The 24451-nt window shown below is 49.3% G+C and overlaps 1 protein-coding gene across 2 annotated transcripts; it reads right to left on the bottom strand.

Moving 5' to 3' along the window:
- Positions 1 to 1229: 1229 nt before the first annotated feature.
- On the bottom strand, positions 1230 to 22495 carry LOC136788773 (olfactory receptor 14C36-like). Of its 2 annotated transcripts, none has more exons than XM_066987452.1 (2): positions 22152 to 22495; positions 1230 to 5744 (listed from the first exon to the last, which is right to left on the bottom strand). In XM_066987452.1, exon 2 carries the CDS (start codon positions 2412 to 2414, stop codon positions 1350 to 1352), a length of 1065 nt encoding a protein of 354 aa, XP_066843553.1. In that variant the 5' UTR covers positions 2415 to 5744; positions 22152 to 22495; the 3' UTR covers positions 1230 to 1349. The 2 variants fall into 2 exon arrangements, with proteins under 2 accessions (XP_066843553.1, XP_066843554.1); XM_066987453.1 differs by lacking the exon at positions 22152 to 22495 and adding an exon at positions 8917 to 9378.
- Between the last annotated feature and the right edge of the window lie 1956 nt (positions 22496 to 24451).

A 24451-nucleotide genomic window follows, 5' to 3' on the forward strand; every position in this document is an offset into this window, starting at 1 on the left:
GCTGGCTGGTGGTGCTTAGTTTCTGGCTGTGGTAAATGAGGAAGGTTCTGGCCGTGGCCCTAGGAAACAGAGGCCAGAGAAACTGCAGGACATCCAGCATGAGATCCAGGACATCTCCACCACAGAGTGCCCGTGCCCCTCAGTGGCAGCTCCTGTCCCCAGGCCATCACAATGTCCTGGCCCAGACAGAGGAGGCTGCCCTGAGCAGATGCCTGCAGAAAGAGCTTTCTCTTCCTCACTTAGTCCTCCCTGCAGGCCCAGGAAGGCTCCCGCCTGTGGACTTTCAAAGAGGGTGTCCTGAAACACACTCCAGTCTCACGTGCCTTAGTCTTCTAGCTCCTCACAGCCTCCCCTGGTGTTGCGGAGCCCTTGTCGGCCTGTGAGCTGCTTGGGTTCACCTTTGGGCCACTCCATCAGATGGTCACACGCTCTATGAGGATCCCCTCTCTGCCCACACAGACTCACACATCACCCCCGGACTTCTGGCAGCTCCGGGTCCCTGCCCGGGTTGGCATCTGCCATGAAATGATTTTCTGCTGGTATCTTTATCTCTGCAAAGTCCCTGGTTCCTTAGGCATATTAAATACGCAGGTAAAAGGGAAACAAAATAAAAAATAATCATGAAATAAAAAATTGTATTGTAGACATGAAAGATTAGGAAGAAGTTGGATGAGTAATATTGTTTAATTGCAATTAATAGTCATGGGTATAACAACATCGGTATAACAACAACAACAAAGCAAAAGTAAAAGAAAGAAAGGAAAGGGAAAAAAAGAACAACAGTTGTAGTCCTAGGCTGTAGAAAGCGAGGAGACTAAGAGCCTTGAGCTAGCAAAAGCAAAGGAGGTAAGGGCTGAAAACCAGGAAACGAGGAAAAGAGCTGAAGAAAGATTCCAGACTGACCCAGAGTAACCTTTTGCTCACTGAAGGTCATTAATACATTAAAAAAGCACACCCATCAAAACAGAAATGTTTGGAAATGTGGGATTTGGTATCCCCCCCACTGATCCTCTCTGACGTGAGTGCTCAATGGAGATCAGTTAGGTGAGCTGAAACAAGCAATCGGAAGTAGCCAGAGAAAGAGTTTCACAAATCAGCTCTGCATAAAAAACGGTGCTTCGAGTCGGAGGTGTGCTTGCTTTCTGAAAGACTGCCAAGCACCTGATTCTGCAGAATTAACTAATAATTAATGAATTAAGACACCTTTGTGTGGATTACGACTCTGTAGGCTTACTGGCCAGGCACACCGGCCACCAACCTATGGATAACACAGTTAATGCTGGGCTGTGCCTGACCTCCTGGGCATCATAAGGGGACGAGGGGCACCTTAGTGATCCTGAAATATTGGATCACAAAGGGTACTCGAATATTTTCTGGAGGGCTTCCTTGAGCTTCTTGTTCCTCATGCTGTAGATGAGGGGGTTCACAGCTGGAGGCAGCACTACGTACAGCACAGTCAGAAACAGATCCAGGGCTGGGGAGGAGATGGAGGGGGGCTTCAGGTAGGCAAACATTGAGGTGGCCACAAACAGGGAGACCACGGCCAGGTGAGGGAGGCACGTGGAGAAGGCTTTGTGCCGGCCCTGCTCGGAGGGCATCCTCAGCACGGCCCTGAGGATCTGCACGTAGGACAGCACGATGAAAACAAAACACCCAAAGGCTAAACAGCCACTAAGGGCAATGAGCCCAACTTCCCTGTGATAGCCTGAATCTGAGCAGGAGAGCTTGAGGAGCTGGGGGATTTCACAGAAGAACTGGTCCAGGACATTGCCTTGGCAGAGGGGCAGTGAAAATGTGCTGGCCGTGTGCAGGACAGCATAGAGAAAGCCACTGCCCCAGGCAGCTGCTGCCATCTGGGCACAAGCTCTGCTGCTCAGGAGGCTCCCGTAGTGCAGGGGCTTGCAGATGGCAATGTAGCGGTCGTAGGCCATGATGGTGAGGAGGGAATACTCTACTGCGATGAAAAAGGGAAACAGTAAGATCTGAGCAGCACATCCTGCGTAGGAGATGGCCCTGGTGTCCCAGAGGGAGTTGGCCATGGCTTTGGGGAGAGTGGTGGAGATGCAGCCCAGGTCAAGGAGGGCGAGGTTGAGGAGGAAGAAGTACATGGGGGTGTGGAGGCGGTGGTCGCAGGCTACGGCTGTGATGATGAGGCCGTTGCCCAGGAGGGCAGCCAGGTAGATGCCCAGGAAGAGCCCGAAGTGCAGGAGCTGCAGCTCCCGCGTGTCTGCGAATGCCAGCAGGAGGAACTCGGTGATGGAGCTGCTGTTGGGCATTTGGTTTCTCTGCGAATGGGCGAGCTGTCCAAGGAGGAAACGATAACGACAAGTTAAGGAGAGACTTCTCTGATGAAAACCCGTGCCGTTTTTTTGGAAATCCCACCGTGGAGATGAAAGAGGAACAAGCCATCCCATTCACCAGCCCTGCAGACATAGTGCTTTTCTATTTGAGAAGTGGACTTTTGCCCTGAATTCTCATCAGGACACCTCCAGGGCAAGTCGGTGTCAGAACGGAAGCTGATCCACACCCAGCAGCCCACCCCAGGGAGCAAAAGCACACACCAGAGCTGGCAAACCAAGGATGGATACTGCAGTGCTCCCAATAATTCTGCCAGGAGAAGGGTGTGCAGTGAAGCCCTTTCCTCGCCCAGCTATGCTCACCACCTCGCAGTGACACTGAAGGACGGAGGCTTTTAGCCTCGTGGCTGTGTGCCACGCTGCAGGAGACAGGCACCTCTCCTCTCGCGGAGGTCCAACCACAGAGGAGACGGCTCCTGACCTGGGGTCTTCTGGGCAGCAGGGGAGAGCGGGGCTTGCTCCAGGGAGGAAATGTGCCCTGCAGGGGATGGCAGAGAGGTGCCCAAGCCCCACTCACGCTGCGTTTCTGGGAGCAGCTCCCTCTCCCTCCCTGCCCGTGTCTCTGCTACCTGGAGCTGGCCCTGCCGGGACCTGTTGCTCCGTCCCTGTGTCTGCTCCCTGCACAGGTTCACAGAGCTCACCGCAAACACTTTGTGCTCCTCTCTGCCCTGCAGACACATCCTGGAAGCAGAGGCACTGCCCAGGGGCATCTCTGTCTGTTCACATCCTTTTCCTCCACAGCAGAGAAACCATGAGCACCCTCCTGACAGATCTCCTATGATGCGGGATACGCCAGCTTTAAACTGTCCCACCAGGATATTCATCCACATGATCCTGCAGACCGAGACTTGCCATGTCAAGGGTTGTGTAGATTTCTCCTCCAGCCAGCTGTCAGCCTCCCTCCATGCCCCAGTGATGCTGACCGCTGTTTTCATGCCTTTCTCCTCTTGGTGTGTGCAGGAAAATCCTCCTTGCAGTGCAGCAAGAGGTCGGCCGTGCCCGCTGCTGTGCGGGTTTCTCCTACAATGAGCTCTAAGTTGGATTCCACATTCAGAAAGCTTTCAATTGCTTTCTGTCTCACATCTCCTCACCACGTGCAGGCAGTGCCCCCAGCCCTGCTGTGCCTTGCAGAGGAGCTGCTCCTGGGCAGAGCTGTCTGTCTGCAGACACGGCCTCCCTTCCTTTGCCCCTCTGGGCTCCCTCGAGATGTCCACAGGGCTCCTGGGGAACCTCCTTGGAAACAAGACAAAGTAATCGCACGTGTTCCCTCCCTCAGCTGGGGAAAGAGACTGCTTTCCAACAGTGTTAGGGCTTACATCACTCAAATAGTTTCATTGAAGAGTCATCTTTCCTTGCCCCGTCCTGCACAGGGCATCCAGAAAGTGACAGGAGAGACCACCTCGACCTCTGCCAAGGGAAGGCATTCAGCTCCATCAGCTGAGGCATCTCATCCTAGGTTTGCAGTCCTGAGGCTGGAAGGGGACTCAGCTCCCTCCTCTGCACCCCACAGACCCACAGGAGGTGGGATTCCTTCTGGCTGAGTTCAGGTGTGCACAAAAGAGGCACTCGTGTGAGCTCCTTGTCTCAGCTCCCTGAGATGCAAACACCCGCTGACATTCGGGGTTCCAGACGTGGTCCCAGGTGTGTGCAGGTACCTGGGGGACAGGGCAGCATCTGAGGCCATCAGTTTTAAGTATCGAGCAGATTTCTTTTGGACAACCTACAAATGGTAGGCGACGTCCATTCACTTTTAGGACAAGTGAACCTGTCCATTTTGTTGTGATTTTGTGTAGCCCAGGCCGGTTTTCAGCTGACCATACGGAGTCATTCCCAACAGGGAGATACAAGCTTCCCCTGGTTCCCCATCAGCTGCATTTGCTAGATAACCTCTGACTGCAGTGACGGTGCTCTCATAAACATCCCCACGCTGCCTGATCCAGCTCAGGGCAGTTACTCCTTCAACTGGACAAATACAGGCCGTATGAGATGCAGGATGTGAGATGCCAGTGCTCTCACACAGAGCTCCGTGTGGCTCGCCGGGACAGCACCGGTCCCATCCACAAAATCCTTCTCCACTCACGTGTGGCAGAACCCAGCCAACCTTTTTCACCTCTGCTGCTCCCAGTTCCATTTAGATCGGAAATGCAGATGTGCAGTGTGCCCTTAAACAAAATGTCCTGGGAACACAGTGTCTCCATTCAAAGAGTGGGGAGGAAATGCATTTTTGGTAATGGCTAGATGAATTTATATTTCCATACAAGGGAAGTGCCAAAGACTCATCATATTGCTGGCCCGTGCCCTTGGCCTAGGAAACCAGTCACGGGAATGTATAGACAACCCTCAAACTTTTGAAAATGAAGACCTCTTACATACTTCTTACATCAAGGACAATTTATCTATTTATTTATTTTTTTATGATTCAGGTTTTGCCTAAAATCCTTATTCAGGCGTTGATTCTGTTGCCCACCCAGAGGTGGCTACTGCTGCCAGGATCCCGAGGAGCAGCCGAAACCCAATGTGTGACATGGAAATGTGACCCAGGACATTCAGGAGTCCTTCTGGAGCAGGAGCTGGTGGGCAGGCAGAGGGTGGCAAGGCATCTCAGTGGAAACAACTGTTTTTTCTGCATTGACTAGAGAAGGAAATCGGGGCAATTGCACCCAAGGCGTCCAATGCTAGAGGAGATCCCTCTCATGCCTGCCTTCACCTACAGCGGTGCTGCATGTCATTTCCCCTGCAGGGAATGAAAAAGGAGAGGGTCTAAATGTTTGAGACTCTGCCTGAAGATACTCCTGATAGGCAGATATGTTGAGATTAATGCTGATTTGGCTGATCAAAATAGAGCATATTATTCACTTGGCTGCTTTGCTTCCCTGTATGATTCGCAGAAGTTCCCGACTTCCGTGGGTGTGCAAAGAGTGGGTATGGGCAGAGTCCAGGGCATGGAGTGCCTGTGCTTGACCCAAAAATGTGTTTTCTGTTCTGTTTCTGCTCCATGACTATCCACGGTGGAAACTGGATTTCAGTGGAGGTAACGTGGAAACAGAGAGCTGCGGAATGTCTTTTGTGCTTTAGTCAGCTATCTCTCTCTTGCGTTTTGTCTGCTGGCAGTTGAGCCCTTCTGCACCTGCATGCAACTCCTTCTTGTAAAGCAGGTGGGAATCAGTGCCAGCAGGCTGAAACAAGCAGCTACCGAGTGCAGTGGAGGAAGCTCAGAGTTTCACAAGGTTGATGCCTTTCCCAGGTGACTGATGAGGGCTTGAGGGTAGGGAAGAACACTGCCCACAGAATGTCTGCCAGAAAAGGTCTTGCTGTCTCAACATATTCAGACTCCGTCAGAAGACACTCAGGATCAAGATACATTGGAGGCTGCTGATATCACGTAATCTGTAGAAAGAAAAGCAAAGAAAACTGGGGAAAAAAGAAGGAAGAAGAAATCTTCTCTTACCATTATGAATACAGAACTCTTTTCACTTTGACTGTTCTCCTAAAGCCTCTTTAGCTAACCTTCTAGGAGCTGAAGACTTAAGGAAAATGATGCACTGAGACTTACTTTGTTTGGAAGTTTGCATGACAATGAGCCCTCAGGTGTTCCTGACCTGCAGCTACTGAAAGCTTGAGCAAGCCTCTGAAGAAGTAACAGTCAGGAGCCAACCTCCCAGTTTCTGAGGGTGTTTGCAGGCCCCCCTGGAAGAGGCCATGGAGAGATCAGCCAGACGAGGTGGCTGTCCCTGCCGGCTTTCTGCCAGACTTCAGGAACTACCCCGATCCCTCCGTATTGAGTTATTTGGTTTGTTCTCCAGCACTCATGGACAATGTTCCTCCCATGAGCAGTTACAGGCTGAAATTGCCCAAGAAACCCCTGACTGATCCCCATGCACTGCTGGCTGTTCTCCTCCAGAGCCCTGCCTGCAGGCACAGAGGCCTGAGAGAAGATGGAGGCAAAGAAACCATGACAAACCTCATCAATGTCTGCTCCTTCTATTGCTAAGTCCATCAGCACACCTAGATTATTCTTTATTTTTCTTTTACCTTTAGAGTTGGAATTGGAGTTGGAGTTAGAGTTAGAGTTAGAGTTAGAGAGGGTTAGGGTTAGAGTTAGAGAGGGTTAGGGTTAGAGTTAGAGAGGGTTAGGGTTAGAGTTAGTTAGGGTTAGGGTTAGGGTTAGGGTTAGAGTTAGGGTTAGAGTTAGAGTTAGAGTTAGAGTTAGAGTTAAAGTTAGAGTTAGAGTTAGAGTTAGAGTTAGAGTTAGAGTTAGAGAGGGTTAGGGTTAGGGTTAGAGTTAGGGTTAGGGTTAGGGCTAGGGTTAGGGTTAGGGTTAGGGTTAGGGTTAGGGTTAGAGTTAGAGTTAGGGTTAGGGTTAGGGTTAGGGTTAGGGTTAGGGTTAGGATTAGAGTTAGAGTTAGAGTTAGAGTTAGAGTTAGAGTTAGAGTTAGAGTTAGAGTTAGAGTTAGAGTTAGAGTTAGAGTTAGAGTTAGAGTTAGAGTTAGTTAGAGTTAGAGTTAGAGTTAGAGTTAGAGTTAGAGTTAGAGTTAGAGTTAGAGTTAGAGTTAGAGTTAGAGTTAGAGTTAGTTAGGAAAAAAGAAGAGCAGGAGAGAGAAAGAAGAAAGTGGAATCCTAGGAGAGGCAGTCAATGGCTGGGAAACGGACTCAGTGAATGTCCTTGGCAGGGCTCTGAAACAGGCAAACATTTGGTTCTGGTAAGTCCCAGATATGTGACAACATCTGATGATGTTTTTTGAACATCATTTTGAACATTTTCATCTCATCTGTGGATGATGCCCAGCTGGGTCTAGAGCTACAAAATCAGCTTTTGTGTCTTGATTCGGTTGCCTGCACAAAAATGGCCAGTGCTACCAGGATGCCCTGATTTAGCTGTAGCACCCGGGGGGACAAGTGACACAGCACCTAGGGGAGACCTTCTGGAGCATAAGCTGGTAGGCATGGACCAAGTCTGGGCCCTTCAAGGGCTGTGCAGGGTCTTCCTACACCATCTCACATCCTTTTGATGCCACTGTGAGGTCCCTTCTGACCCAGAAACTGACTGGGTCCCTGCCAGGAGACAGATCCTCAGAAGTGGAAATCTTCAGAGTGCTGCCCCTGACAGGAGGACACATGTGGAGGTCAAGAGGGGCCTGGAGAAGGGAAATGTGAGAACATGGGAGAGAAGGGGTTCTTTGCCAACGGAGAGCAAAGATTTTTTGGAGATATAAAAGGCATTTGGGTCACCTTGTTACTGCTGCAGCACTGACTGGGAAAGCGTTCGTGGTAGGGACTAACCCTGTGTCAAGTTTGCCCTAAGCCTGGCCCTAAATGTCACCACTCGGCCTGACAGGAGCCTAATACTCTAATCCCCAGCACTTCCACCCTTACCTGGAAGCCAAGATGCAGACCCTTAGAGCCTTACCTTTGCTTTTACCCTCTTGCTCACCCTAATCCCTAGCCCTTATCCCTAGCATGGAAATTTCTAGGAGCCTGGCTGGGATCTGTGCATTTAGGCTCCGTTTGCCAGTGTTCCTGACAGTCCAGCAGCAGGTGTGTGGCTGGCATGGTGGCTGTGGGATCTCCTTTGCCTGAGCACCTGGTAAGCACATAGAGGAAAAAGGCTTGTGGACGGGCTGTCATATCCCTTGCACGTGAGTACAGGACTGCAGAGCTGGGGCACACGGCTTGGCCGCATCTGTCCAACGAGCTCCAAGGCCAGTACCAGACCCAGAGCTTGGAAGATGATGGTGAGGCAACTTCTGCCTGCTCTCATGATACACCACAGGAAGCCTGATGAGTCGGGACGCCCGCTCGAGGGGTGAGATTTCCCTGATGGGGAAGCTTTGCTTGGCAGTAGAAAACAGTAGGAAGAAGATAAAGAGTCACAAGGTGCAGCTCTGAAGGTTGGGAGTGGGAATGAGGAAGAAAGAAATGTCCCTCAAAGGATGTTTGGAAGTCGGGGGTCAGACCATGGCTGTGTCTTTGAAGGAACAGTCAGTGAGAGTCCAAAGATATTTCCGAAGGTACGGAAATAAAGAAAAAAGTCAGGGATCTCCTGGAAAGAGTCCAGCGGAGGGCCACAAAGATGATACGGGGCCTGGAGCATCTTCCCTATGAAGAAAGGCTAAGAGACCTGGTTCTGTTCAGCCTGGAGAAAAGAAGACTGAGAGGGGATCTCATCGATGTGTATAAATGCCTGAGGCGTGGGAGACAGAGGGATTTGGCCAACCTCTTTTCAGTGGTTTGTGGGGACAGGAGAAGAGGTAATGGCCACAAGATGGAGCACAGAAAGTTCCGCACCAACAAGAGAAAGAACTTCTTCACGGTGAGGGTGACGGAGCACTGGGACAGGCTGCCCAGGGAGGTTGTGGAGTCTCCTGCTCTGGAGATATTCAAGGCCCATCTGGACGCCTACCTGGGCAGCCTGCTCTAAGAAACCTGCTTTGGCAGGGGGGTTGGACCCGATGATCTTTCGAGGTCCCTTCCAACCCCTACAATTCTGTGATTCTGTGATTCTGTGAAATGCCCTGGTGAGAGCAGGGTGGGGAAGGGAGATGGATATGCCCTTGCCTACCTGCAGGCATTGCCTCCAGCTAAGCTGCTCTAACAAATCCATGGGGAAGCTTTGTCTTTTAATGGCCTTCAGTGAGGCCAATTTAATGCTCCGAGGAACTTTGGCGGTTGCTTCAAACTTTAGCTCCTCGAGAGATTTCTTCAGTTTTCTCTCAGTGTCTGAGGTAGCAGAGCACCAAATGCCCCACAGGGTCATTAAAATGCAGAAAGGCCTAACACGCCACGTCTGTTCCGACAATTTTCTTCAAGCCTTTAAATCTTGTACACCTAATTAGTGAGGCTCCGGGAGTGTAGGTGAAGAGGAAAACTTCAGCGAGCACTCGATGGATAGGTATTTTTCGTTGCTCTCCAGTGTAGGCAAATAGCGACAGCAGCATTCCCTAGGTGGTGTTTCTCCTAAGGAGGTCTGGGCAGGTTGGCAATGCGGTGTCTTGGGGCCGGACACTGGATGGAGAACCTTGCTCCTCACCCTCCCAGGACAGCCATTTCTCTCCTTGGCCACCTGGGGCTTGCATCACTCTTCCTTACACCAGGCTTCTCCACTGAAATCAGCAGCCACATTTCATTGCTCCTTTGCTCCAGATCCCACCTGCTTTCCTCAGAGAACTGGCTGCACACAGGCACAGAAGGGTTTTTCCTATTTTAAAACCAACAACAGAAAAACACAAGGCAATTTACCAGATAATAAAACACTCCTCAGCTTTATGGCTCCATTGAGGTTCACCTACCCAAAAAGGATTACTCTTCAGGGAGTGTTGTGTACTGATAGGTAGGGAATTATACATATTACTATTAGTTAATGTAATATCAAACAAATTTAAAAGGTGAGGAGCTGGATAAGGACAAACAGACAGACTGCTGAAAAGTGGTGGAGTCACCGTCCCTGGGGGCGTTTAAGGCAGTGTTGGACGTGGTGCTCAAGGACAGGGTTTAGTGGGTGACACTGGTGGTAGGGCGATGGTTGGACCAGATGATCTTGGAGGTCTTTTCCAACCTTTATGATTCTGTGATTCTACAAGTGGCTGAGACAAACCCCATCAGCTTACAGGAAGTTAGAGAAAGTTCTATTTGTTGTGCTATAGTGGCAGAAGACAAAGATTTTGGATCATGCCTGAGAATATTCAAGGTGATGGAGTGCACTTCATTTGTGAGCTAAGACGAAGCACTCTGAGCAGAGCGAAGGACACGGTGCTGTAGCCCAACAGGAAGATGGTGAAAGACCTGTCTTTCTGGAGCTGTGAGCGGTGCAGACCATGCCAGAGACAAAGGCCCTGGACAGCAGCAATGTGTGGAAGGCCCATGGGCATGGCTGCAGAATGCATGCTCCTCTCCTTGACCTCTGAGCCCTGCTCTGGCCTTGGCTGGGCTCTGGGCAGGAGGAGAGGCCCCTCTGCCAGTAGTGCTACAGTGCACAGAAAGGGGGCTGTGGGTACAAAAGACAGTTCAAGGCAGATCCCTTTGGATCATTCACCGTCCCCAGGGGCACTGGGCACCCGCACGGGAAGGCTCGGGCCAGGCCCGTTCCCCAGCGCATCGCCCCATGCCCTCCTCCCCTCGGCCCGTGGGGAGAGAGCCCCAGCAGAGCAGCAGGGCCTTGGAGGGGCCATTTCTTCAGCCTCAGCTTCGGGGAAGAGCCCAGCCACAAGGCGTCTGCACCACTTATGCTCATGTGGGATCTTGCTCTCGGAGTATATGGATTTGGAACCACAGGGTGGTGCTTCCACGCTATTTCATTAATTTTTCTTTGATTCTGTACCAGTCGGTAAGAACTGTCAGCCTTTCTTACTGGCAGAATAGGAGTGTTAAAGAGAGACATGCATGGTTCCAGTAAACCATCCTTAATCAATTCTCTTATTACTGATTTAAGACCATTTCATCTCTCAGTTGAAATAGGGTATACCGTCTGCTTTATTGCCTCATATCCTTCCTGCATAGCTATCTTTAGTGGAGTAATATTAATTCCTCCTCTATTTCCCTCCTTTACCCACACTATGGGGTCTATTTCTTTCTCATCATCTTCTGTCAATAACTTCACTGATACCGAAATTCCCGTCTTACAACTTACTATTTGTATATCCAGTTTCATCATCAAATCCCTCCCCAACAAATTAGTCCCTGCCTCAGTAATTGCCCAGTGATTGTTTTATCCCACGGGCTCGTTTTGGTATCCCCAAAAAGTGGCACTGTTATCCCCATCTCTTCTATCCCCGTCGCCCTTAGGGTTTTATCAGTTAATTTAAGCCCTGATACTTTATGGGCCAGTGATGATCTAACTGCCCCAGTATCTACTAATAATACAACTTCTCCTTCATTAGGTCATCAAGGGCTCTAGGTGGGACCAGCTTTCTGAGAACCCCTGACTCCTCTGTTCTGAAATTATAACAGCAAGCAATCTCTTCTTTTTCCAGTCTGGACACTGTGACCAGCCTGACCACACTTGAAGCATCGTCTTTGTCCCTGTCATGATTTAGGCTGCAACACAGGTAGCTTTCTCTGCTTGTCATTGTGCTGGTTTTACTCAGGTGGGCATATTTAACCTGTCTTAAATATGCTCTTACAGAGGCACAAACAACATCGCTTATCGTCTCAGCTCTGGCAAGCGGCAAGGCTGTTATCTAACATGGGGCAGCTTCTGGATTCTTCTTGCAGAAGCCACCCCTATGGCCCCCTGCTACCAAAACCTTGCCACGTAAACCCACCACAGTCATTCTTTCATCTCTCTTCCTCTCCCTTCTGCTCTGGGTCTGACTTCTCCTCCTGAGAATTTCTCCCTTCTTCTCCAATCCTCTGCTTCATTACCTGTTGCAGTGTGGATATCATTAGTTTTGCTCTCTGTCTTTCCTTCTTCTCTCCCCTCCTGACATACGCCTTTTGGGCCTCCTGCAGGAGGGTCTCTAGTGGCTGTTCACTCCATCCTTCCATCTTCTGGAGCTTTTTTTGTATGTCCGGCCAGGCTTTAGTCACAAAGTGTACTTTCAGAAGCCCTTGGGCTAGAGGGTCCTCAGAATTCATCCCTGAGTATTTCCTCATTCTATCCCTCAGTCTTTGCAGAAAGTTATTAGGGGATTCATCCTCTTGTTGTTGTATTTCAAATGCTTTAGTAAGATTCTGGGACTTTGGTACAGCTTCCTTAATCCCCATTATTATTATGCCCCTTAAGTCTCTCATAGGAGTTCTGTGCTGCAGGTTGTTATTATTCTGATTGGGGTTATCAAGTGGATATTTCTGCTCTACTGGAATCGCTTCTGATCCGGGGGTGGGGGAGGTAGCTCTTTCCCATTCTCGCATAGCTGCCCTCCTAATCAGTCCCTGCTCTTCTCCAGTAAATACCATACTCAGGATTGACATCATCTCCCCCCAGGAATATCAATTGGGCTGTAGAAACTGATCTAATTGTTCTGCTAGTCCAATGGGATCCTCAATTAAAGGTTTAATTTCCTTCTTAAAACTCTTAACCTCTCCGCTGGTGAGGGGGGAGTTCACATAACCTATTTGCCCTGGTCCAGTCAGGACCTCTATAAGAGGATACATAGAAGTGCCAGCACTATTAGTATCAGGAAAGGGAAATTTTTCAATGTCATTTTTACATTGTTCTAATTCTCGTCAGAGCTTAGAGTGCACTTTCTTTTTAGTGACAGAATCACAGAATCACAGAATCGTCTAGGTTGGAAGAGATCTCCAAGATCGGCCCCCTTCCACCCGCCTCCCCCCCCCAGGGCAGCTGCTGCTGCTGTCAGTACAATATTAGGATTATAGGGAGGGAGTAAATTATCCAAGGGTTCTCACTGACCAGTCCTTTCTTCTAACTCCTCTTTCCCCTGATCCTGACCCTTTTTCAGTAAAAGCTGATTCACCTCCTGCACCCAGCAAGCAGCATAATTTGATTCCTCCTCCAAAAAAGGAACCTTATCATTTACATACAAATATGAGTCTGATAAACACAGTCTTCATCAGACCCGTATTTTGGCCAAAATACTGAAGTTCCTTTTATTGGCTTTTTAGGCCAGGCAATTACACAATATCTAACCATTGTTTTTTATCTTTTTCCCTGGTTTTTGGGTTGTTTTTCCAATTCCTTATCATTCTTCCCAAAGGACTATCTTTAGACACAATTCCGGAGTCTCCATCCCCATTCTGCTCTTCCTTGGAGCCCTTATGCCCCATCTCTTCCTGACGTGCTGCTGTGGACTTTACTGTTCATGGGGGTACCACATACCTGTACCTAGGATAAGCAGAGAGGTGTACTGCTGAACAGCGTACTGCTGAACACTTTACCATACCCGGGGTACCATACAACTAAAGGCTCCTAATTCCCTGAGACTCTCTTTCGCCCTTTTCTCTTTTGCTTTGTCTGTCTCCAGCCGCGCCCCTCACAGGACTATGGAACCGCGGATCAGGACTCCACACTCACTTCGCACTAAAAGTGCATCTCATTCACACCCCACAAAAGAGCCACCCAGACTTCCCCCTCCCTCCTCCCCCCCCCCCCCCCCCCCCCCAAGGCAATACATTAAAGCTTGTCTTACCTTGGTCAGTGCACGGAATTACCGGGTCTATTTCAATAACAGTGCCTGTGCCTACTGTTCTCCCTTCTCCCTAGTGCTCCATAGAGCCTTTCTATACCATATATGTACAATTTTATTTGATCAATCCTCTAATTTCTCCTTTTCCCCTCTTTTCTCATGGTTAGAGAGCCTGTGATTTTTGTTTTTACTGTTCTCACACTGCTCGTCCTGTTTTTCTCAGTCTTCCTCCTTATTTTGGAACAGTGAAGCCTTCTACTGTCCACTTACCTACTTAGCATTTCCCTTTGTTATAACTACACAACTATCTTTGAATACACAAGGTTAGTTTCCTACTGCAAAAACACATTCTATTTCAAAAACAAGTTCTACTGCAAAAGCACATTCTATTTCAAAAACATGTCCTGCTGCAAAAAACATTCTACTTCAAAAACATGTTCTACTGCAACAACACAACTTGGTTTCTCAAACTTTGCGGCCCAGGACACAGGAGGTTTTTGCAGAGGCGAAGCTGGGCCATCTGTTTGTGATAAAGGCACCAATCACTGTTGATATGTAAGTATTATGTTAAAGAATTGACAAGATCCCAGCCATAGGATTGATATTGTTAGTGATATTCAGCTTAATTGTTTGTTATGTATATATGGTGTTAAAGTATTGACTGTGCGTTGTTAAGAAGTCTTAATGTGTAGTTGTGGCTATAGCCAGTATAATCATGATGGTATTACACAGAATCACATAATCACAGAATTTTAGGGATTGGAAAGGACCTTGAAAGATCATCTAGTCCAATCCCCTGCCAGAGCAGGAACACCTAGATCATGTCACACAGGAACGTGTCCAGGAGGGTTTTGAATGTCTCCAGAGAAGGAGACTCCACAGTACCCCTGGGCAGCTGTACTGAGCGTGGCTGGGATGTTAACTTTCCCTGCAGCAGCCCATACAGTGCTGTGCTCTGCATGTGTAGGTAGAAGAGCGTTGGTATCACACCAGTGTTGTGTTTGCTGCTGAGCAATACTGGCACTGCATCAGGACTCCCTCTAATCCCCCAAGAGCCAGCAGGCTGGGGATGGGCAAGAGGTGAGGAAGGAACATCACCAGGGCAGCTGACCTAAGCCAACCAAGGGGATATTCCATGCCATATGATGTCACACTCAGCAATAAAAGGTGGAAAATGAAAGAAGAGGGGAGGGGCGGGCTCTCGTTGTGAAAACAACTGTCCTCATCAAGGATGTGGTCAAGCATCGCTGGTTTGTGGGAAGTCAGCCTTTGCTTTTTTTTTTTTTTCTCCTTTTCCCCTTTCCCTTTTTTCCCTTTAGTTAAATTATTTAATTAATAATATTTTTTCCCTAATAATTATCTTTTCCTTTAATTAAATTATCCTTGTCTCAACCCGTGAGTTATTTCTTTCCTTTTCTTCTTCCCCTTCTCTTCTAAGGAGGAGGAATGAGGGAGTGGTTATGGTGGAGTTCAGCTGCCTACCAAGGTAAAACCACCACAACTGTGAGGGCCACAGAGCACTGGAACAGGTTGCCCAGAGAGGTTGTGGAGTCTCCTTCTGTGGAGATATTCAAAATCCACCTGGATGCAATCCTGCCCAATGCTCTAGGTGATCCTGCTTGGCAGGGGGTTGGACTAGATGATCTTCAGAGGTCCCTTCCAACCTCAACCATTCTGTGACTAAATCATTGAATCATTTAAGTTTGAAAAGACCTCTAAGATCATCAAGTCTAACCATTAACATAGCACTGTCAAGTCCACCACTAAACCATGTCCCTAGCACCAGTCAGAAGCGACTGACTCCCACCTCACTACAACCTCCTTTAAGGTAATTGGAGAGTGCAATAAGGTCTCCCCTGAGCCTCCTTTTCTCCACTCTTCCCCCAGCCTGCAGAGTTGCATGGGGATGTTGTGCCCCAAATGCAGGACCCAGCACTTAGCCGTCTTGAACCTCATACACTTGGTCTCAGCCCATTGGTCTAGTCTATCGAGACCCCCCTGTAGAGCCCTTCCTACCCTCAAGCTGATCAACACTTGTGCCCAACTTGGTGTTGTTTTAGCGCTTACTGGGGCTGCACTCGATGCCCTCGTCCAGATCATCGATAAAGATATTGAAGAGAACTGGGCCCAGTACTGAGCCCTGGGGGGCACCACTAGTGACCGGCCTCCAACTGGATTTAAATTCATTCACCATAACTCTTTGCGCCAAGCTAACCAGCCAGTTCTTTACCTAGTGAAGCATATACCCATCCAAGCCCTGAGTAGCCAGAATCTTCAGCAGAATGCTGTCAGAAATAGTGTCAAAAGCTTTACTGAAGTCTCCACACAAGTGTCCACGGGGAAAGAAAAAGAAGGTGAAAAGAGGAGGTGAGGAGCATAATTTGATTATGTTGGAAGATTTAGACTCAGAATGATGGAGACCAGGGAATGAAATTCCAGTCTCTAAACCCTGGTTCCTGTTAAGACTGGGGGAGACACAACTGATTTCCTTTTAGACACAACCCATGCCTTTAGTGGCACAACCCATTCAGTAGTGACAACTGTAAAGGACCTTTGCTTGAGGCAAAAATCCCGATTGTTTGTGCTGGAGGGCAACAGGCCCTAAGACCACTCCTGCAGCCAATGGACTGTAAAAGCGGGGGAAGAATGCTAGTACACCAGTTTCTATGTATGCCTGAGTGACCTCTCCCTTTGCTGGGAAGAGACTTATAGCCTAGGTAGACCACATCCACAGTGTTTTCTTCATCCACTAAGCGTGTCACCTTGTTGTAGAAAAGATCAGGTTCGTCAAGCAGGACCTGCCTTTGATAAACCCATGCTGACTGGGCCTGATCACCTGGTTGCCCTGTACGTGCTGCTTGATAAAACTCAATGTTCTGCTTCATGAGCTTCCCTGGCACTGAGGTCGGACTGACAGGCCTGTGGTTTCACGGATCCTCCTTCTGGCCTTTCTTGTATGTGGGCATCATGTTTGCTAGCCACCAGTCAACTGGGACCCCCCCCCCCCCCCCCATTAGCCAGGACTGCTGATAAATGAGGGGAAGCAGCTGGTGAACACTTCCACCAGCTCCTTTATTACCCTTGGGCTTTGGCCCAGGTACAGGTACAGCTGCGCATGCATGGGGTAGCTGGGCGGCCATGTCCAAACTGACCATGAGGAGAGCTGGGGGTGCCTGGCCTTTGCTTCAAGGGTGGCACGGGAAAGGGGGACCCAAAGCCCAGCCCCTAAGTATAAGCACTAAGTAAAATCTGTAGCTGTTTCACTTACAGCACTCTCTTGTACTGCAAATACTGAGGATTCCTCAGTCCCTTGGGGCAGTGACACCAAGCAAACAACCAAATAAACCCATCCAAACTAACAAAGACAGACAAACAACTGGAAAAGTGAAAATAAATGGGTGTCTCTTGTTCTGTATCAGATAATTATCTTTTTTCTAATGTGTGCTTTATTTCATCATTATCCTCCCAAGGTAACATCAAATGCATTCCTACTAGACAAGGGTGAGTTTAAAAGATTGTACGTAACCTATCTTTATCATGTCGTGTCATCCTAACAAGCTAGTTTTCACAATCAGACACTGTTGTAACTCAACACCTTTAACATTTTTGTTTCCAACTTGGATTTAAAGTGGGATTAAGGGAGAACGTAATACTTCTGCATAGAGGACCTCACCTTCTATCAGCAAATAAGTGAGAGGGACTAAATCTCACTTTACCAACAAGCGAGAATGGAGCGGATGATACACAGAGGTGGGACAATGCAAATTTATGTCAGAATCAGTGTGCCTGCACTTTAGTTCACCTGGTGAACAGCAACCCTCCTAGTGATGCACAGTCGTACGAGTGGTCTAGTTCTGTGGAGAGACACTGCTCTTGGTCTCACCGCTTGGTTGCCTCAACTAATCCCCTCCTTTGCCTGCGTCAGCCATTTGGTGAGATAAAGAATGGGGCACAATAGGGTGGCAAAGGATGGTGGCACCGAGGGATTGAAAATTAAATGAAGATCAGTGAGGTTAGACTAACAAAAGTAAATGCATGATATTGTCTCCTCTGCATTCTTGCCTGGCTAGGCCCAGCATCTGACATGACAGGAGCCCAGTGCACTATCAGGATTCTGAGACAATATCCTAATGCAACTGGATGGACAAAGCTGTGCTTTTCCCCAGCAACAACACAAAACCCACGGTAGTGGCATTTCTCCAAACGCGAGTCCTAAGAAAACCTCAGTGGGAAGAATCTTTAGCATGTAGATATGCACACGTGTTACACACAAGTTGAGTATGGGAATGGAGAAACTGACACACACAAATGAATACTGAATGTGATCTACTAGGGTAGTGTCCTGGTTTCAGCTAGGATAGTGTTAATTTTCCTCCTAGTAGCTGGTATGGTGCTGTGTTTGGGATTTAGGATGAGAATAATGTTGATATCACACTGATGTTTTAATTGTTGCAGAGCAGTGTTTACACCAGGCCAAGGACTTTTCAGCTTCTCGCTCTGTCCTGCCAGCGGGCAGGCTGGGGGTGCAGCGGGAGCTGGGAGGGGACAGACCCAGGACAGCTGACCCAAACTGGCCAAAGGGGGATTCCATGCCATCTGATGTCATGCTGAACAATTATATGGGGGGGCTGGCTGGGCTGGGGGGACCGGGTGCTCGGGGATAGGCTGGGCATCGGTCAGTGGGTGGCGAGCGATTGCATTGTGCTTCACTTGTTTTGCACACATGATTATTAGTAGTACTATTATCATTATTATTATTGTTTTCCTTTCTTTCCTGTCCTAATAAACTGTCTCTATCTCAACCCACAGGTTTTCATTGTTTTTCTGATTCTCTTCCCCTATCCCAGAGAGGGAGGGGGGAGGGTGAGTGAACGGCTGTGTGGTACTTAGCTGCCAGCTAGGTTAAACCACGACATATTAAAAGAGATGGTTCCAGAAATACAGAGGTGACGGCCCGATTAGTCTCATGACCAGTAATTTTATCATATCAGAAGGCAGTGTTACACGGCAGAGCAATATGATAACCCTAAACCAGCCCCCAGAAATGATAAACAGCACAACATCTGAAAACAAACACAGCAAACCCAACATCAAAAAAAAATGTGATCAGCAACTATTAAACTGATCTAATGCTTATAACTTCTTTTAACATGCTCTGGTCAGATCTGCAAAGGGTTACAAAGGAGATCAGGGCTACGATTAGGGCTATGAAGATGATTAGAGGACTGAAGCACCTGTCATACTAGGACAGACCGGAAGAACTTTGTCTGTTTAGCCTGGAAAAGAGAAGACTGAGGGGAAACCTCATTAATGTATATAAATATCTGAGGGGAGGGTATTGAGAGGATGGAACCCAACTCTTTTCAGTTGTGCCCAGCGACAGGGTGAGAGGCAGTGGGCACAAACTAAAACCCAGGAGGTTCCAGCTCAATATGAGGGGGCACTTTACTGTGAGGGCAGCAGAGCACTGGAACAGGTTGCCTAGAGAGGCTGTGGAGTCTCCTTCTCTGGAGATATTCAAAAGTCACCTGGATGCCATCTTGCACAACGTGCTCTAGGTGATCCTGCTTGGCAGGGGGTTGGACTAGATGACCATCAGAGGTCCCTTCCAACCTCAATCATTCTGTGATTCTGTGATCTGTCTTTATCTCTACCCGTCAGGCCCCACATTGTGTGCCAAAAAGGACTTTTGTGGCAGGCAGCTAAGCACCACACAGCTGTTTGCTCATCCTCCCCCCCAACCCAGTGGAATGGAGGAGAGAATTGGGAAAAGAAAAAAAAAAAGTAAAAGCTGGTGGCTTGATATAAAGACAGTTTAGTAGGACAAAAAAGGAAGGGGGAATGATGGTGATGATGATGATAAGAATAATAGGATGTGCAAAGCAAGTGACGAACAAGTTAATTGTTACTCCACACACTCTGACTGATGCCCATCCCACCCCCAAGCAGTGGTCACCCATCTCCCGCCAAGCCGTTCGGGTAATTCCGGCACCGTGTGGGTAATTCGGGAACTACTCAGCTCTATCCCTGAACTCAAGACGCACACCGTGTTCTCCAGATGCACGTGGAACCCCATGTCTCCCTACTCTGAGACTGTTTTGCCTGTCACGATAATTGTTGAGCAATCTCCCTGTCCTTATCTCAACCCTTGTGCCCTTTGTGTCCTATTTGCTCCCCCTTTCCTTTTGAGGAGGGGGAGTGAGAGAGTGGCCGTGGTGGAGCTTGGCTGCCCACCTGAGTAAAACCACCAAAGGTTGTTCCAAAGGCAGTGTAGTAGCACAAAAAAGGAAGGGAGAATAATAATAAGGATGATGATAAGAATAATAGAATGTAAAAAGCAAATGATGCACGATGCAATTGCTCACTACCTGCTGACCAGTGCCCAGTCCATGCCCGAGCAGAGGTCGTTGCCCCTGCTCCCTCCTCCCCCCCAGCCAGACATCCTATATATATTGTTCAGCATGATGCCATATGGTATGGATATCCCTTTGGCCAGTTCGGGTCAGCTGTCCTGGTTCTGTCCCCTCCCAGCTTCTTGTGCACTCACAGCCCCTCACTGGCAGGGTGGTATGAGAAGCTGAAAAATCCTTGGCTTAGTATAAGCACTGCACTGCAACAACTTAAACATCAGCGTGTTGTCAGCATTATTCTCATCCTAAATCCAAAGTACAGCAGCATAGAAGGTACTAGTAGGAAAAGTAACTCCCAGGTCCCTTTCCTCTTCACAGTCTTCTAGCCGCTCTGCCCCAAGCCAATAGTGCTGCATGGGGTTGTTGTGGCCAAAGTGCAGGACCTGGCACTTGGCCTTGTTAAATCTCATCCCATTCACCTCAGCTCAGCAGTCCAGCCTATCCAGATCCCAATGAAGGGCCACCCTACCCTCAGGCAGATCAACACTACCTCTCAACTTGGTGTCGTCTGCAAACTTACTGAGGGTACACTCGATTCCCTCAACTTGATCATTAATAAAGATATTAAATAAGATAGGCCCCAGTACCGACCCCTGGGGGACACCACTTGTAATGAGACGCCTGCCGGACTTAACTCCTTTAACCACAACCTGCTGGGCATGGCCCTCCAGCCAGTTCTTTACCCAGAGAAGATTATACCTGTCCAGGACATGGGCAGCCGGTTTCCCCAGGAGAATACTGTGGGAGGCCGCGTCAAAGGCTTTGCTGAAGTCTAAGTAGACTAAATCAACAGCCTTTCCCTCATCTACCAGTCTGGTCACACGATCATAGAAGGAGATGAGGTCGGACAAGCATGACCTGCCTTTTGTGAACCTGTGCTGGCTGGGCCTGACCCCCTGGATGCCATGCAAGTGCCGTGCGATCTCACCCAAGATGATTTGCTCCATAACTTTCCCCGGAACCGAGGTCAGGCCGACTGGCCTGTAGTTCCCTTGGTCCTCCTTACGGCCCTTCTTGTAGATGGGAGTCACATCAGCAAGCCTCCAGTCCTCTGGGACCTCCCCAGATAACAATGAACACTGGTAGATGGTGGAAAGTGGCTTGGCGATTATCTCCGCCAGCTCCCTCAGCACCCTAGGGTGGAGCTCGTCTGGTCCCATGGACTTGTGACGTTCCAGATGGAGGAGCAGGTCTCTCACTGTCTCTTCCTGGATCACAGGGGGTGATTTTCTACCTGAAACACAGGGGACGTCCAGGTCAGGGCGTAAAGTACCCTGAGGATAACTGATCTGACTATTAAAGACAGATGTAAAGAAGGCGTTGAGGACCTCAGCCTTATCCTTATCCTCAGTGATCACATTTCCTGCTGCATCAAGTAAAGGATGGGAATTTTCCTTGGTTCTTCTCTTGCTGTTAATATAATTGTAAAAGGATTTCTTGTTCTCTTTTACTGCAGTGGCCAATCTGAGTTCGAGCTGGACTTTTGCCTTTCTAACTTCCTCTCTGAATATCTTAGCAAGTTCCTTGTAGTTGCCCCAAGTAGCCTGTCCCTTCTTCCAGTGGACATAGACTCTTTTTCTCCCAGAGGCTCAACAAATGTTCACGGTTCATCCACACCGGTCTTCTGCTCTGGCTCACCTTACAGGACTCAGGAACAGCCTGCTCCTGTGCCCTTAAGTTCTCCTTCTTGAGGAGCATCCAGGCTTTCTGGACCCCTTTGCCCTTCAGGAGTGACTCCCAAGGGACCCCTGCAACAAGTGTCCCGAACAGGTCAAAGTCTGCCCTCCGGAAGATCAAGACATCAGTTTTGCTCGTTACCCTTCTGACATCACCAAGGATAGAAAACCCTACAATTTCGTGGTCACTCTGCCCAAGACAGTCCCCAGCTTTCACATCTCCCACCAGTCCTTCTCTGTTTATGAAGAGCAGGTCTAGTGGGGCACGTCCCCTGGTAGGCTCTCATACCAGCCGTGTCAGGAAGCTATCTTCCACACATTCTAGAAACCTCCTGGACTGGTTACTCTATGCAGTATTATACTTCCAGCATACATCAGGGAAGTTGAAGTCTCCCATGAGAATGAGTGCTGGTGATCGTGTAACTTTTGCAAGCTGTTCATAGAAAGCCTCATCCATCTCTTCATCCTGATGAGGCGGTCTATAACAGACCCCCACCAAGATGTCACCCCTACAGGCCTTCCCCTTGATCCTTATCCATAGACACTCAACTTTATCATTCCCAACCGCAAGCTCTTCAACATCAAAACACTCTTTAATATAAAGAGCCGCACCACCACCCTTCCTACCTTGTCTGTCCCTTCTGAAGAGCTTGTAGCCATCCATCACAGTACTCCAGTCATGGGACTGATCCCACCATGTTTCAGTTATTGCAACTAGGTCGCAGTTTGCCTGTTGCACAATTGCTTCTAGCTTCTCCTGTTTGTTGCCCGTGTGTCCTGGTTCCAGTTAGGACAGAGTTAAGTAGCTCATAGTAGCTGGTAGGGTGCTATGTTTTGGATTAGGATGAGAAGAGCGCTGATAACATGCTGATGTTTTAATTGTTGCAGAGCAGTGTTTACACCAGGCCAAGGACTTTTCGGCTTCTTGCTCTGTCCTGCCAGTGGGCAGGCTGGGGGTGCAGCGGGAGCTGGGAGGGGACAGACCCAGGACAGCTGACCCAAACTGGCCAAAGGGGGATTCCATACCATCTGACGTCATGCTAAACAATATATAGGGGTGGCTGGCCGGGGTGGGGGGCCGGCTGCTCGGGAATAGGCTGGGCATCGGTCAGCGGGTGGTGAGCAATTGCATTGTGCATCACTTGTTTTCTTACACATTATTATTGTTAATACTATTACCATTATCACTATTATTATTATTGTTATTATTATTTTCCTGTCTTAATAAACTGTCTTTATCTCAACTCACAGGCTTCACTTTCCCGTTTCTCTCCCCCATCCCAGAGAGGGAGGGGGGAGGGTGAGCGAACGGCTGTGTGGTGTTTAGCTGCCAGCCAGGTTAAACCACAACAGTCTTTTTGGCGCCCAACGTGGGGCCCGAAGGGTTGAGATATCGACAAATCTGACCAGAGTGTGTTAAACTAAAATTGGTATAAGTATTGGACCTGCTTAATAGTTGCTAGTCACGATGTTGATTGCCTTAATCTCCAGTCTGCTGTACCTGTATTCCAAATTGAGTTTTATGGTGCGTTACTTTCTGTATGTGCTCCCTGTTGCACTGTTTATCCTTTCCGGGCCCTGGTTTAAGATTGTTATGGTACTGTGCGGTGTAGCAATGGCTTATGAAATGATGAAATATCTGGTCACGACTTTAACCTGGTATTTGTACTCAGCACTGACGTCGACTCTATACTTTGGAACCCATATCTCGGAAACTATTAGCAATTACACCTATTGCCTGTTTTCGTTAGGGAGCCAATCTGTGAAGGGGACAGGGGAAGACATGTTTCCCTACCTGTTCACTCTCCCTTTCTCCTTCACCACCACCTTCTTATCCCCCGAGTTAGTTACGGTGGTTCTCCGAGATGTTGAATATCCTTGGGATACTCAGACCAGCCTGCTCTTGTTGTTATGTCTCCTGAATGCGCTTCAGATTTTGTGGAGGGTTAAACAACTACTTAGGAATCTCGTCCGGAGATCTGTCTTGAGGCGGGATAGTTGCGAGTGGCAGGGAGTGTGGGAGGATATGGGCAGGTTTCTAGAGCAGTGGTCACCTCCAGTGTTTTGGACATTCACCCCTGAACAACTGCAAAATCCTAAAAAGCTGGCAGAATGCTTGAAAAAAAGGTGTCATGACTCTGGCAGTTCCAAAGTGACGCAAATCACTGTAGCGTGCTGGGGTCTGGCTTGTGCCTATCGAGCTGCAATTGATGCTACTAGCAACCTAGCTCCAGCTCCTGCAGCCGCTCCAGCTGCAGCTCCTGCAGCCGCTCCAGCTCCAGCTCCTGCAGCCGCTCCAGCTCCTGCAGCCGCTCCAGCTCCAGCTCCTGCAGCCGCTCCAGCTCCTGCAGCCGCTCCAGCTCCTGCAGCCGCTCCAGTTCCAGCTCCTGCAGCTACTCCAGCTCCAGCTCCTGCAGCCGCTCCAGCTCCTGCAGCCGTTCCGGCTCCTGCAGCCGCTCCAGCTCCAGCCCCTGCAGCCACTCCAGCTCCAGCTCCTGCAGCCGCTCCAGCTCCTGCAGCCGTTCCAGTTCCAGCTCCTGCAGCCGCTCCAGCTCCAGCTCCTGCAGCCGCTCCAGCTCCTGCAGCCGCTCCAGCTCCTGCAGCCGCTCCAGTTCCAGCTTCTGCAGCTACTCCAGCTCCAGCTCCTGCAGCCGCTCCAGTTCCAGCTCCTGCAGCCGCTCCAGCTCCTGCAGCCGTTCCGGCTCCTGCAGCCGCTCCAGCTCCAGCCCCTGCAGCCACTCCAGCTCCAGCCCCTGCAGCCACTCCAGCTCCAGCTCCTGCAGCCGCTCCAGCTCCTGCAGCCGCTCCAGCCCCTGCAGCCACTCCAGCTCCAGCTCCTGCAGCCGTTCCGGCTCCTGCAGCCGTTCTGGCTCCAGCTCCTGCAGCCGCTCCAGCTCCAGCCCCTGCAGCCGCTCCAGCTCCTGCAG

This window comes from Anser cygnoides, chromosome W (assembly GCF_040182565.1).
Source record: "Anser cygnoides isolate HZ-2024a breed goose chromosome W, Taihu_goose_T2T_genome, whole genome shotgun sequence".
In the NCBI taxonomy this organism is placed as follows: Eukaryota; Metazoa; Chordata; class Aves; order Anseriformes; family Anatidae; genus Anser; species Anser cygnoides.

Bases quoted from the DNA above. Each gene is read 5' to 3' on its own strand.
- LOC136788773 (XM_066987452.1), bottom strand. From the start codon at position 2,414: ATGGGATGGCTTGTTCCTCTTTCATCTCCACGGTGGGATTTCCAAAAA.